The sequence below is a fragment of the Hyperoodon ampullatus genome (genome assembly GCF_949752795.1).
Source record: "Hyperoodon ampullatus genome assembly, chromosome: 14".
NCBI classification, from domain to species: Eukaryota; Metazoa; Chordata; class Mammalia; order Artiodactyla; family Ziphiidae; genus Hyperoodon; species Hyperoodon ampullatus.
The window spans coordinates 4,071,222-4,085,648 of record NC_136927.1 but is presented as its reverse complement, the minus strand read 5'-3'; the positions used below and the strand labels follow the sequence as shown (position 1 = coordinate 4,085,648).

The following is a 14,427-nucleotide window of genomic DNA, read 5'->3' as shown; positions in this document are numbered from 1 at the left end:
GCGGAGCACAGGCTCCGGATGCGCAGGCTCAGCGGCCATGGCTCATGGGCCTAGCCTAGCCGCTCCGCGGCATGTGGGTTCTTCCCGGACCGGGGCACGAACCCGTGTCCCCTGCATCGGCAGGCGGACTCTCAACCACTGCGCCACCAGGGAAGCCCGGAAGGTCATTTTATCCAGAGGGTCCTATTTTCAGCGGCTGTCATAGAAACGGCTAAGTCACATGTCTGTGCTCTGGGCTAGAATGGGCTCTTTTTTTGGGTGATAACCCTGAGCTGATCATGCTGATGAGATGCTCTGATAGCCTTTGGTGACATCTTAAGGGATGCAGTTCCTTTGCGAGGCCAAAATGTTTTAAAATAGGAAGAGAGGGGACATGGGTTCGTGCCCCAGTCCGGGAAGATCCCACATGCCGCGGAGCGGCTGGGCCCGTGAGCCATGGCCGCTGAGCCTGCGCGTCCGGAGCCTGTGCTCCACAACGGGAGGGGCCACAACAGTGAGAGGCCCGCGTACTGCAAAAAAAAAAAGAAGGGAAAACATTTGTTTCTTGTTTGGTTGTGGAGGGGATCTTTGGGAGAGAAGAGATGAAAACAGGGTCTCGAATCCGGGTGCTGTGGCTGAGTGGAAAAGTGTAGATTTTGGAGTCAGAGCCTCAGTTTCCTCATCTGTAAAAGGGACAAGAATCTCTCCCTCCCAGAGTTGATGGTGGGGGCGGGTAGTTTGGGGGGAGGGTGGCACGGGGGTGGTTGGATTAGAGACAGCATGAAGTGAAGCCTTGAAGCCCTACGCTGGCTGTGAAGTAGGGCCCAGGAAAGGCTCCTCTTTGTCCTTCATCCAGTTCTAACTGATCATGACCTTGCCCATCCCTCCCACCCATAAATATTAATCGAGCACCTACTGTGTACAGTGTAGGTACACAGGGGGGCACTGGGGATGGTGTAAGCCTACACTGGAAGGCAGGGGTCTGCAAACTGCCTCTGAATCTGGCCCATCTCCTGTCTTTTGTAAATAAAGTTTCACTGGGACAAAGCCCAGTAGTTTTAAGTATTGTCAGGCAGGCAGAATAAGCCTGCAACGCCTCAAGTAGTTATTATCTGGCCCTTTCAAGAGAAAACTTGCCTCCTCCTGTTCCAGTGGGTGGAGAGGGACAATAAGTAAGGAACTACAATAAAGAAGGAGCTAATGTGTATATGGTCTGATAAGTGGTGATAAGCACGGTGGAAAAAATAAGTCAGGAAAGAGGTGGGAGTGGGGCAGGTTGCAGTGACAGCAGGAAGGCCACATTCGTCCCCTGTCACCTGGGCTGCAAGAGAAGGGAGTGAGGTACATACAGATAACTTGCAGTATCTGGAGGGAGGAGTGGATTCCAGGCTGAGGTGCAAAGGCCCTGGGGTGCAGCTGGTGGGGCTGTGCTGTCCCATATTCCCGCCCAAGCCTGTGATAAAGTCCTATGAGTCCTTCATTGTTTACCAGACCTTTGTACCCACCATGATCTCATCCAAGTCCCCCTCCCCGCTCCCACCAGCGAGGACTTCAGGTACCTATTATATAGGCAGTTTCTAGAAGGAGCCCAGTGACTCCATCCATTACAGAGGCAAGGTTCCACTGACCGGCTAAGATGACCTCACCGTTGCCCTCTCTAGGGACCAGCAGGTGAGCGTAGTGCAGACCCCTGTGGGGTTCATCCAGATGGGCCTCATTCCCAAGCCCCCAGCACCTGGGAGCCCTGCCTGAGCAGTGAGGGGAGGAAGGAAGGAAGCAAACACCTTTTCAGGATTCGAGTTCTGCCTCCTGGTGACCTTGGCCGGCCTTGGAGTCGGCAAAGCCCTGAAGCCCTTCCTGTGTTCTCAGTGTGGATGAAGGAGGTGGCGATGGCTGAGAACAGGCTGGCCTGCACCCCCAAACTCATGGCTCTCTGCTGTGTTCCCGAGATGCAGTGCATGGGGTGGCAGGGGCTGGGATGTTGGCAGGTCCCAGCTTGGGAGGGCCTGTTAGCTCAGTCCTGGTTGGGGGGTGCCAAGGCTGGGTGGAGTGGGGGGCCCATGCCCAGCTCCCTGCTGCTTATATTCCCAGAGGGACCTGGACCTCTCCCCCGGGCAGTGGTAGGGGCACGGGCACATTGCCCCATAGCCAGGCCTCGGGACTGCCTTTCTTGCCCCAGGGGCATCCTTCCTCTCTCACTGGGACCGGAGAAGGGGAAAACCATTTTCCAGGCACCTCCGAGGGCCAGGCCCTGTGTGAGGGGGTTCCCTCACTCAGGGTCCGAGGGACAGTGGCCGGTCTGGAGCCGAGGGCCTGGCGTGGTGGGATTCCTGAGCTGAGGCCTTGCTGTGCAGTGTGCTTGTAGCACCAGCTGAGCGACTTGCTTGCCCCGGCCCAGTGATGCCAGACAGTCTCTCTGAGCCTCAGTTTCTTAGTCTGTAAAATGGGGGTAACAAGATTCCTTCACTCCCACGGCTGTGGGAGGGTGAGCCACAGGACAGGAAGTGCCAGCCTGGAAACCTCTGGGCCCTGGGGTGCCCTGGGCAGCGAGGTCAGGGAGATGCAGTGTTGGATTCAGAGGCAGAGAGAGGAGCTTACATGTTTTTTTTTTTAAATCGAGGTGAAATTCACATAATGCGCAATAAATTATTTGCAAGCATGCCCTTCCGTGGTAGGTAGTGCATTCATCATGGGCAACCACCAGCTCTCTCTAGTTTCAGAATTAAAAGTTTTATTTTAAGGAAGGACAGATGGAATTTGGGTAGAGGGGATAGTCCCACTTGGACCCTGACCTGGAGCAGTTGCTGGGCTTCTTCAAACCCCAGGTTGTGTAGCTATAAATAACGAGGCACTTCATGAAGGCGTTTCACAAACGTGAGTTCATTTAATCTGTGCGTCCACCTGGAGGGGAGAGATTCCTGTTATCCTGCTTCTCAGCCTGGGGAAGTGAAGTAACTCACCCAGAGTCACAGAGCCGCGGGCGTTGGGGCCAGGGTTTGTTTTCCACTGTCCCCTGGGCCCCCCGCCCCCCCTCTGTCGCGCCTCTGTCCATGATGGGGGCCCGGCCTGTCAGAGGTCCCGTCCCTGCCCTGCTGCGGTTTCCAGCAGGGAAGAGCCTTCCATCCAGACTGTGGCTAAATTAAGTCTAAATTAATTAAAATTTAATAAAATTGAAGATGCGGTTCCTCAGTCTCACCAGCCACATGTTTCAAGTGCTCAGTAGCCACAAGTGGCCAGTGGCTCCTGGAGTGTCCAGCGAATATCTAGAACAGGTGTCATTGATTCACCAGGTTTTGGTCTGTCCAGGATGGCGTGCAGGCCAGTGGGCACGTTCTCCCACGGGGAATCCTGGTGGCCCTCGAGTGGCTACCCTGTAGGAGGGGTGTGGGCTGCACGGCTGGGCTCCGGGTCAGCCCTGGCTCTGCCCCTGGGCCAGGGCTGGGTGGCTTTGGGATTGTCCTCTGTGCCCCACGAAAGGCCTGTGGGAAGATTCCATGAGCGTCTCCATGTGAAGCCCGGTGTCTGTTGAAGTTGGGTTAGGTCCCCCTTTCTAATTATGAATAATGGTACTTTATTACGGGTGCACTGTTTGTTCTAGGCTTGGACAGTCGTGGAGTGAGATACTCACGTGGGTGGGCAGGTGGCACGGAGGCCTCTGGTCACCAGGGGGCAGCCTGGGACCAGGGAAGGGGGGCCAGGCCTTGACCTCAGTCTGGGATGAGAGGGATGGAGACCCCTCCCACCCCAGGCTGTGCTGGAGGATTTCCAGCCAAGTCTAGGGAAAGGCGGTGCGCTCTGGCTTGACTGTCACTGCCCCCCAGAGCCCGGAGGCCTCCACCCTTCCCTGTGAACCCAGGAGGCCACCGCTGTGTCCCCAGGGGTGGGTGTGAGGAGTGGAGGATGTGTCCCTAGACTCAGAGGAGAGCTCCAGGTACTCCGGGGGGAGGGATGCGGGGGTGTGGAGCTCAGAAGGCAGTCCGGAGATGCTGGTAGCGTGGGGTTGGGGGGTCAGCTGCTTGTCCTCCACCCTAGGGGGACCAGGCAGGACAGCCGGAGTGGCACATGCGTCCTCAGGTGTCAGGAGCTGTGCTTGCCTTCTCCCCTGATCCTGACATGTGTCCATCTGCTTTTGCCCTGCGAGGATCAGACACAGTGCAGTCACTTAGGCCAAGAGTTGATGCCTGCTGTGTGCCAGGCCCTGGGCACCTCGGGGGAGGCCGACTCCGCTCCTGGGGGACACAGGTCTACATTTCCACGTCGTCCTGGGCGGAGGGCTTCTCTGAGGCCCAGGGAAGGCCCCGAGGTGGGAATGAGCGGGGGGGGTCAGGTGGAAGGGAGTCCCAGCAACCGGGGGTTTACCTCATGTGTCTGAGCCCTGCCCTCCGCTGCTCAGGAGCATCATTAGGGGAGGGGGTGGGGAGAGTGAAGTTGTGCAAATAAACGCCACTGTCCTGGGCCTGGCGGTGAGGGGGCTGGCACGCCCACTTGACGGAGCTGCACACCGCTGCTCTCGGAGGGCCCAGGCCTGCCCGCCGGGCCCGGGGGAGGGAGTTCGGGCACCGTTGAGCCCCGTGGCAGGCGGGAGCTGTTGGTGGCATCCAGGCCTGGGGTGCCGCTGGGCGGGTTTCACAAGCCCGGGCAGGGGCAGGCCCGGGGCAGGAAGAGCCGGCGGCTGATGTAAGCCCTTGCGCAAACCCCTGGCTGCCGCTTCCGGAGCCAGCCACCCCCCGCCCGCAGAGGAGGAAGCCTGGGGCCTGGCGGCCCGGAGGCCCCGCTGCCCGGGCTGGGGCTGCATGGGCCGACTGACCGGCCACCATGGCCCTGGGTCCCGAGGGCTTGGCGCTGGAGTCCGGTGAGGGGGCTGGTGGGGGTGGGATGGGGGGCCCGGACGCGGGGTGGTGGGGATGCCACGTGGTGCCAGGCGTCCTCCCATCGCTCTGCCTGACGCCAGCCCCACTCTGGGCGACAGAGAGGAGGCCCTGCCCCTTGTGTGCGCCCTGAAGGGCCTGGGGGGACGTTTGGGCCTCCTCTGCCCCCGGGGAGGTGGTGAGGGCGGGTCTGTAGGCCCTGCGTGGAGGCCTGTGGGGACTCAGAGGGCGTGGGTGGGCTTGGAGAGGTTACCTGAGGGGCACCTGGGGAGCTCTTACCTCAGTGGCCAGAGCTGGGCTTGGCACCTTTCAGTGAACGGGCGCTGCTGCTGTTTATTATTATTATTATTGTTAAATGCATGCTTCTTCCTTCACTACAATTCTCAAGGGAGGCGTTATTATTATCCCCATTTTGCTGACAAGCAAACAGAGGCCAGGGAAGGGAAGCCCCTTGCCCAGGTCTCGTAGGCCTCCCCCGGCCTGTGAGCTGGGGGCCTGCCAGCGTCTTGCCCTGAAGGACGGGCCTGTGGAGCTTAGGGGCAGCATGCCTGGATGGCAGGAGGGAGGACCCACCCCTGCGGGTGGGGGCCTGGCCAAATGGGGCGTGGCAGGGGTGGGTGCGGCTTCCACCCAGGCCCTAGCCGGTTGTCCTCCCTGGCATCAGTCGGCCCCCACGCCCCCATGTGAGGGGCCCCAGTAGGAGGAGCTCTGCTCTCTGAAGGGACAGTCCTCCCTTGTCCACTGCTCTCCTTCATTCCCTGATTCACTTGCTAATTACCTGTAGTTCTGGGACAGGCTGCTGGGCTGCATTCAGAGCCCCTGGTCACAGGCTGTGGGATCAGGCACTTCCCATCTCTGAGCCTCAGCTTCCTCATCCGTTAAATGGGCACATGGTTCCTCCCGCACAGGGTTGGCTGAGGGGTTGGTCCGGGCCTGTCCAGGGCTGCCTTGGGGTCCTTGGAGGCCATTCTCCAGCTCTCTGGTGTCCTCGCTGGTCCAGAAGCTCAGAACCTGAGCCCCCTTCCACCTTGTCACTCTGTGGCCTCCGGAGGTCCCTACCCCGCACTGAGCCTCAGCTTTCGGGTGCAGATGGGGAGAACCATCCCCCCTCTGGTCTGGGGGTGGTAACGCCCTTCTGCCAAGAGTGTCGGGTGCCCTGGAGGCACCTGGGGTCTCATTGGGCAGTTTTCTCAAGCCCTGAGTCTGGCTGAGTTGACCCAGGGTGGTCCTGAGTCCAAGGGGCTGGGGTGGGGCGGGGCGGAGGAGGTTTGTTTGGTCTCCCTGCCAGTGTCAGCTTCGAGAAGCAGGGAGAGGCGGGGCTCTCGGGGCGGTGGGCTGGGCGGCGGTGGCCTGGTGGCTGCCTGACAGCCCCCCTTCTTTCTGCAGGCGAGGCCTTCTTGGGCAGCTTTGTGGCCAGCGGGATGGGGCCCTCGGCCTCATCCCATGGGAGCCCGGTGCCCCTGCCCTCTGACCTCTCCTTCCGCTCCCCCACCCCCAGCAACCTGCCCATGGTGCAGCTGTGGGCCGCCCATGCCCACGAAGGTAAGGAGCGAGCCAGGCGGGCGGGCCGAGGGCGCTGGGCCGCTGTCCCCAGCACTTCTCAAGTCTGCCCCCTCCCCTCTGTCTCCACGGTCACTCCTCCATGCTGTGGCCTGTGGGGCCCAGCTCTGGTCATCCAGCCTCCCTGCTGTTCTTCAGATGCTCAGCGCTCCCTCTTGGCGCTGTCCCAGGGCCTTGACACGTGCTGTTTGCTCCGCTTGCAGCCCCGCACCGCAGCTCCCTGGCTATCTCCTGTTCCTCCTCCAGGGCTTGGCTCAAACAGCCCCCCCCACCCCACCCCGGTTCCACCTCCCACTTGTGATGACACATTCATCCATTTTTTCGTGAGATACCTGCTTCCCCACCAGTGAGCTCTGAGGGCAGGGCCTAGTTTGTTGTGCCCGCCATCTCCTCAGTGCACAGTCAGCTCGTCAGTAATTGTCATTGTGGGAGCAGTGGGACCAGGTGCCATTGGGCTCTCTTGTTGCTGTTCTGCGGTGACGCCCCTAAACGTGGGGAGGTCTGCCGGCTTGGCTTCCTGCCAGCCCAGAGCAAATCCTGGGCCTCCGTGGAGCCTCAGTTTCCCCTCTGTCAGTGAAGGAATGGGCCTGGGGGACGCTGAGTTCATCCTCGACCTTGGGCTCCGGTGGAGTTTAGCTGCTGGGTGCTAGCTCGCTCCTGCTGCCTCCTGGGTGCCCTGGGGTGCTCCTGGGTCGGGTGCCTGTTGCAGGTTCAGGCTTTTCTGGGCCCTTCGCCGCCCACTGTCTCCCCACTTCCTTCTCTGCCACTTGTCACCGAGTGCTTCCGTCCTTGTCCTGATTTGTGCGTGCCCCGCACGGAGGGGGCGATCCTGCCTCTAGGTCTGGGATGGTGGGCAGTCCTTCCGGGCTGGGGTCCCATCTGAGCCTCCCATTTCCACCGGCCCAGAGCGGGGGTGCTCGAGGGGCCTGAGGGGCAGAGGCTGCCTCTGGTGCCTGTGTGCCATCAGCCTGACTCCCTTTTCTCCTTTGCCAGCAAATACCGGTAATAATAGTAATGATAGCAAACACAAAGAACTGCATCCTTGAACTCACTATCCTCAGAACAAGCCATGAGGAGGGACTATTATGCCCATTTTACAGATGAGAAAGTAGCGGGAACCAGTGCCTACCCAGGAGTGTTGTTTCAGTGATGAAGTGAGATAACGTGTATCAGGTGTTCCTTATCGTTTTGTGATTGCTGTTAGTGTCATTGTCAGGTGGGGCTGTGGGTGAAGATGTGCGCCCAGCGTGGCCAGGGACGGGTCCTGCATCTCTGGCCTCAGAGGGAGTGACTGGGGGGCATGGGGGACCCAAGTCCGTCAGGGATCACCAGTGGGTCTGAGGTCCTGTAGGACCCACCGCCCAGGGAGAGAGGCAGGATCCTCCTCCATTGCCCCAGCACCTGCTCACCTGTCTGGCCTTCTGGGCCCTGCTGAACGGCTCTTGGGCCTCCATTCCTTGTGTACTCTTGTAGGCCTCTTGTTTCTTTCTCCGTGGCCTCCGTTTCCTGTCTTCTGTACCCTGTAAGGCCCTGGTTCTTCTGGGGCATCACTGGTGGGGTGGAGGGGGTTGTGGGAGGTTAGGAGGACCCCTGGCAGGAGGAATTCTTTCCTAGAAGCACCTGCCTGGGAGACCCAGCAGCTGGAGATGCTGAGTAGGCTGAAGTTCAGAGAAGGCAAGCGACCTGTTTGGTTGGTGTCACACAGCAGAGAAGTTAAGCCAGTAAACCACTCAATTGGGTCCATGTTGGGCTGAGGTTAAGAGTTCTGGTGACCTCAGTTCAAAGCTAGGCTCCTCTGCTGGGGGACCTTGGGCAAGTGGGCCTCTCTGAGCCTCAGTTTTCTCATCTGTAAAATGGGGATATTAAGAGTATTTGCCTCACAGGTTTTTTTCCTTTGAAATTTAAATGAGAATAACAAAGGCAGAGCAGTTGAAAGGGTTTGGTCTGTGATTAGTAGAACTGCCTGCTATCTTCATCATCCTCATTGCCCTGCGCTGGGTCCAATTTGATTCTCTTCCTGGGGGATTCGAGAGCCCTAGCCCCGGGGGGCTGCCTGGGATTGGAGTGCCAGGATTGGGAGGGGGCAATCCTTGCTGTGGGAGCTGGTGGTAAACCTCAGGGCTCCCAGCACCAGGGGGCTGACAGCCAAGACACGTTATTTCCAAGAAGCAGAGGGTGGAAGGAAGCTCCCGGTGGGAGGCATGAGGTGTCCCAGCTGGCTGCTTTTCTCTCTTGCAGGCTTCTCCCACCTGCCCAGCGGGCTGTACCCATCCTACCTCCACCTGAACCACCTGGAGCCCCCCAGCAGCGGGAGCCCCCTCCTCAGCCAGCTGGGCCAGCCCAGCATTTTCGATACCCAGAAAGGTCAGAGGGCAGGAGTGGGGAGACTGGGGGGAGCTGCGGAACGAGGTTGGGAGGGACCACTACCCAGTACTCCAGGCAGCTTCCCAGCTGTGTTTCCCAAGACCCCAGCCCCCAAGGGCCCCCACAGGCGCTCTGGGCCCACCCATAGCCTTCTGGAGCCTTCTAGTTGTCCTGCCCTCATCTAATCCTGTTGGGCCCTCTGGGCAGCTCTTAATTCTGGCCTCCCCCCCTTTCACAGATGAGAAAACTGAGGCTCAGAAAGGTTAGTAGGTGGCCAAGGCGGGGTTTCAGCTTGGTTTTATCCATTTCCAGAGCCTGCCCTCTCCCGGGCTGCGCTCTGCATGGCCCTCCTCCTTGCCCTGGGGTCTAGGGCACCCTTTGGGGCCTCTCTTCCCTCTCCCCCGGCGGAGGGGGCACTCGCTCACAGCTGCGCTCTTTCTTCTCTGCAGACGGCTTCTACCTGCCCGCCCCTGGAGCTCCGGGTGCCCTGCACTCTCATGCGCCCTCCTCCAGGACCCCAGGCAGCCACTCGTCGGGCGCCTCGACCAAAGGCTCTTCTCGGGAAGGTCCAGCCAAGGACCGGATGGGCCGCGGCGGGGAGCCGCCCCCACTGTTCGGCAAGAAGGACCCGCGGGCCCGTGAAGAGGCAGCGGGGCCCCGCGGCGTGGTGGACCTGACCCAAGAGGCGCGGGCGGAGGGCCGCCAGGACCGCGGGCCCCCGCGCCTCCCAGAGCGCCTGTCGCCCTTCCTGGCCGAGCCCGGGCCCCCGCGGGCACCGGGCACGGCCCCCACCGAGTCCAAGGGCAAGAACCCGCCGCCACTGCCACCACCGTCGCTGAGCCTCTGCAATGGCGCGGGGGACGCGGGGCTCCCCGCACTGGTGGCCGAGGCGGCCCGCGGCTCCAAGGAGACTGCGCGCCAGGATGAGAGCGCGCGGCTGCGGCGCGCAGAGGCCCTGCTGCCGGGGCCTTGCCCCTGCCCCTCGCCGCTCCCGCCGCCGCCCGTGAGCAAGGGCCCGCCTGCGCCCCCCGCCGCCTCCGGCGCCTTCGCTGCGCCGCAGCCCGCCCCCGCCGGCGTCTACACCATCTTCCCCGTGGCGGCCGCGCGCGAGGCGGGCCGCGAGCACCGTGTGGTGGCGCCCACCTTTGTGCCTTCCGTGGAGGCCTTTGACGAGCGCCCGGGGCCCATCCAGATTGCGTCGCAGGCGCGTGACGCCCGGACCCGGGAGCGCGAGGTGGGCAGGCCCGGCGTCCTGCAGGCCCCGCCCGGGTCTCCGCGGCCGCCCCCCGACCGACCCGAGAGCCTCCGCGAGAAGAGCTCCGTGATCCGCTCGCTCAAGCGGCCGCCGCCCTCCGAGGCCCCACCGGCGCGGGCCGCGCGCTCCTCCCCGGACCCCCGGGCCTACCTCCCCGCCAAGGAGCTGCTCAAGCCCGAGGCCGAGCCCCGGCCCTGCGAGCGCACCCCGCGCGGCCCCGCTGTCGCCTCCGCCTCCCAGCAGGCCGCCAAGCTTTTCGGCCTAGAGCCAGGGCGGCCGCCCCCTCCCGCCGGCCCTGAGCACAAATGGAAACCCTTCGAGCTGGGCAACTTCGCCACAACGCAGATGGCCGTGCTGGCCGCTCAGCACCACCACGCCAGCCGTGCCGAGGAGGAGGCTGCCGCTGCCGCCGCCTCCAAGAAGGCCTACCTGGACCCCGGGGGCGCGTTGCCCCGCGCCGGGGCCACCTGCGCCAGGCCGGGCGCCGAACTGCACGCCGCGGCCCACGGGCCGGGAGAGGCCTCGGCCATGCAGAGCCTCATCAAATACAGCGGCAGCTTTGCCCGCGAGGCCGTGGCCGTGCGCCCCGGCGGCTGCGGGAAGAAGAGCCCCTTCGGAGGCCTGGGCACCATGAAGCCCGAGCCCGCTCCCACGGCTGCCCCACGTGCCCAGGCCCGCCTCCCGCACCCCGCGGGCCCTGCAGCGGCTGGGGGCCGGCAGCTGAAGCGGGACCCGGAGAGGCCCGAGAGCGCCAAGGCCTTCGGACGCGAGGGCTCCGGTGCCCAGGGTGAGGCAGAGGTGCGACACCCACCCGTGGGTATTGCGGTGGCCGTGGCCCGGCAGAAGGACAGTGGCAGTGGCCGCCTGGTACCTGGGCTGGCGGACCAAGAGCGTTCCCTGTCTCTGAGCAACGTCAAAGGTGGGTCACGGGTCCCACCCCCACCCCCACCCCACCCCCACCCCTCACCTTTTCTTCCCCCTTCACCTCCACACCTTTGCTCTCTGCTTCTACCTGCCTCCTTTTGTTCTGCACCTCTCTCTCCCACCTTCCTGGGACTGTTTGTCCTTTATCCTACTTGTGGGCTGTGGCTGCTATTGCTTTTTCTGTTACACACATAGAAAAATGTGTAAAATGCACAAGAGGAGAAAGAAGAAAAGGGACCATTAGATTTTTCCACCACCCTGGACACTTGGAGCTCTTTCCCCAGATTCATTTTCCCGTTTGATCTGCAGAGCCTCCAGTGCACTGTGATCTTGGGTCTTGTGTTTTTCCCTTGTGGGCGGGCTCTTGTTTTTGCCAACTCTTTATAAGTATCATTTTTAATGGTCTTTGGTGTTTTGTCCAGAGCATGCGCCGCCGTTCCCTCGTGGCATTTTAGTTTTCCCTTCTCTGATGTTTTTGTGTTTAGGAAGTTACTTTGAATGTTTTCGTGCATTGCGCCTCACTGATACTTTGAGTCATTTTCTAAGAATAGATTCCTACGAATAAATTAGCTTTAAGCTTTCAATTCCAGGTCCTTGAGGGAGGTAACCGTGCCTTACTTGACCTAGTTCAGTGTTCCCAGTACCTAGCGCATAGTAGGTGTTTGATAAGTGACTGAGTGTGACAGATAGAAACTAGGGCCCCGGCATTCCTGTGGTCTCGACATTGAATGCCTTTGTGACTTCTTAGGTAGTTAGAGAGTTTATATGCTTGTTTGCAGTCTGTTCTGTTTTAGACTCCTCAGAGTTGTGTTTTAGTGTTACTAAAAAAAAACCCCAAACAATCGTTGTCGAGTTCTGTAGGGAGGAATGGTGTGTTTCTTTTAACTATTAGTAAAGTTGAATATCTTTCCAGAACTTGGTTGATCGGTTACATTTCCGTTTGTCCCTTGCATATTTTGCCATTGGACTCCTTCCTGAGATTTTGGAGAGTTGCTATTTGCGGCATTTTGGTTGGAACTCTGGACTTGGGCTGCCCAGAGCCCAAAATTGAGCTGAGGGCCTCACCTGTGGGTCAGGCACTGAGGCTGCCCCGCTGCTTCAGGCCGTGGTCAGTGTGTTGAGGTGTGGGGTGTTGGCAGGCTGGGGTAAGGGCCCCGGAAGGAAGGCTGTGTCCCGCTGCCCCTAGCTCATGTGACTTTTTAGCAGTCGGCCTGGGTTTCCTCCCTGGGTCTCTGTCCCCGCCCCCAGTTCGCTCCCAGACTCGCCAGCCGCAAGCTCAGGCTTGGCTCACATCGCGGCCCCCGTGCGACCGGCTTCCCTGCGCCTCCTAGATTTTCCAAGATACACGGGCATCTTGGGTGTACGTGCCCTGTGTCCCCGTCCCTCCCTGAGCCTGGCCCTCCTGTGCCCGCCTGCACTGACTCTTGCCTGGGCTTCAGCCTCCGTCCGCAGTGAGCGGCCAGTGCTGTGTCCTGTCACAGCTGCTTCCTAGACCCGTAGCCCCAGCCCTGCCCCCGCAGAGGAGCCTGGTGAGGCTCAAGGCTGCCCTGGGTCTTGCCCGGTCACTGCCCATCTGAATGTACTACAGCTGCAGATGGTCTTTATCCAGCCAGAAGGCTCAGAGCAAGTGATGTCTTAGGGAATGTTTATTGAACTGAGCCCATTGTTCTGTGTGGAGCCCCCCTGGAGCCAGGGAGGCCCGTCCTCTGACCCCAGGGGCTCACATGAGGCCCTGCCTTAGCCTGGGATTCAAAGTCTGGGCATTGGCCCTTGGCTTGGAGGTGGCCGGCTGGGTGGTGGAGAAGCCCGCTCGCTAGGTAGGCAAGAAATCTTTTGGGGTCCTTTTTTTAGAAGAATGGTCGTGTGACATGATATGGCACCCCAGTTAGCACTCCTGGTCCCCAGAACTCATCCTGGTGGCCGGAGTACCTGGCCGTGCCCAAGGGACCTGTGTCCATGGGGTTGTGAGTGTGTGTGGGAGAATGTGTATGAGGGAGTGTGTGTGAGAGAGTGCAGGTGAGAATGTGTGTGTGTGAGCGTGTATGTGTGTGCAAGTGTCTGGGGGGGGGAGGGGAGAGAGAGGATGGGACAGTTTGAGACGAGACCTTCAGGAATTATTGGGCTGAGACTGCCTTTCTGTTTGCTGGTGACCCTTGGAAAGTGAATGGAGTCTTACTCTCCTTAAAAAAAAAAATGCCTGTAAGAAGTGGTGATTTTTCCCCAATCTGGATGACCCTGGGGGAGGGGAGGAGTTGGCGTTACCCCAGCTGAATGGTTGTTGTCAGCCCGGGGCTCCTGGGTCTTCCTGACCTCCCGGCTCCTACTTTGTGGAGTGAGCCCTCTGCCTGTCAGTGAGTTCACATCCAGGCTCTGCCTTTGGCAGCTGCGTGACCTTGAACCTGAGGCCTAAGTCCTCTGGGCCCTGGTGTCCCCATTTACTACGTGGCGCTAGGGAGGGCCTCCTCATTCCCTGATGCCAGGTAGGCTGAGGCGCTCGCAGTAGGTGCTTCATAAACAGGCCTTCCTTTTCTCTGTTTCCATTCAGGGCCTTAAGGGCTCAGAGCTTCTGCCATGAGCCCGAGATCCTTTTATGAGAAATGCCCCGAGGGCTCACCCAGGGTCTGCCTTAAGCCCAGACCTGTGCCTCCCATCTCTCCATCTTGCACGTTATCATCTCTGTGGTGGAGTCGAATTGGGGACCAAATCTGGGGGGCCATGATGGTGCCCCCACCCCGCCCTGCTGCCCATCATACCGGGCAGAGCTGGCGTTGCATCATCGGGTGTAAGTGGTGGTATTGACTCCAGACTCTGGAAAGCACAGAATTGGCCGGAGTTGGTGGTCGCCATATCTGCAGAAATGCTCAGATGGAGTCCGGGAGGGAGTTGCCATGGGAACCGGGCCTTAGCCTGAGCCTCTGCCGTTATGGCCGGATTAGAGCATGTGACCCACGGAGGGGCTGTCAGTGCTGGGGATGTGGGCCCTGGGGCAGGGCTGCGGATAGGTGATGGCAGCAGTGCTGCTGTTTGACCAGTGCCCGCCCTGTGCGGGCTCTGCGTGTGGAGGGGTGTGCACCCTGGTGGTCAGGAAGACCCAGTCAGACCGCGATGCTAGCCTGACGCCTCCTTGTCAGTCAGTGGTGCGGCCTGCGTAGCTTACCTTCCTGTGCCTCAGTTTCCTCATCTGGGATGGGATGAGGGATGGAACCCACCTCCTGGGTTGATGACCACTGAATGAGTGTGTGCAGGGCACAGAGGCAGCTTTGAAATGTTGGACGTCTCCAGAGCTCATGCCTCGAGGGTTGGGGTGAAGGGGTCCTGGGTGTGTGGGACCTCGGAGCAGCTGACCCTCTGCCCCACACGCCTCCCTGCTGGAGGAGCTGGTCCCTTGCCATCCTGGAGCTCAGCACAGAGAGGCGATGGGCCCTCTGGTTCGCTTGTCCACAGGTGGCTGGAGGGAAGTTGGTTTTCAAAGCCGTA

The 14,427-nt window shown here is 60.6% G+C and overlaps 1 protein-coding gene across 2 annotated transcripts in view; it reads left to right on the top strand.

Annotated features, from left to right (window-relative positions):
- Window positions 1-14,427, top strand: part of TNRC18 (trinucleotide repeat containing 18) — an 80,692-nt gene that overhangs the window by 13,641 nt on the left and 52,624 nt on the right. Inside the window, exons 2-4 of one of the 2 annotated variants that reach the window (XM_079719464.1) lie at window positions 6,234-6,389; window positions 8,646-8,785; window positions 9,217-10,945. In XM_079719464.1, the coding sequence (XP_079575590.1) occupies window positions 6,234-6,389; window positions 8,646-8,785; window positions 9,217-10,945 (2,025 nt within the window). The remainder of the gene's footprint in view (window positions 1-6,233; window positions 6,390-8,645; window positions 8,786-9,216; window positions 10,946-14,427) is intronic. The other variant, XM_079719465.1, reaches the window with a different exon arrangement.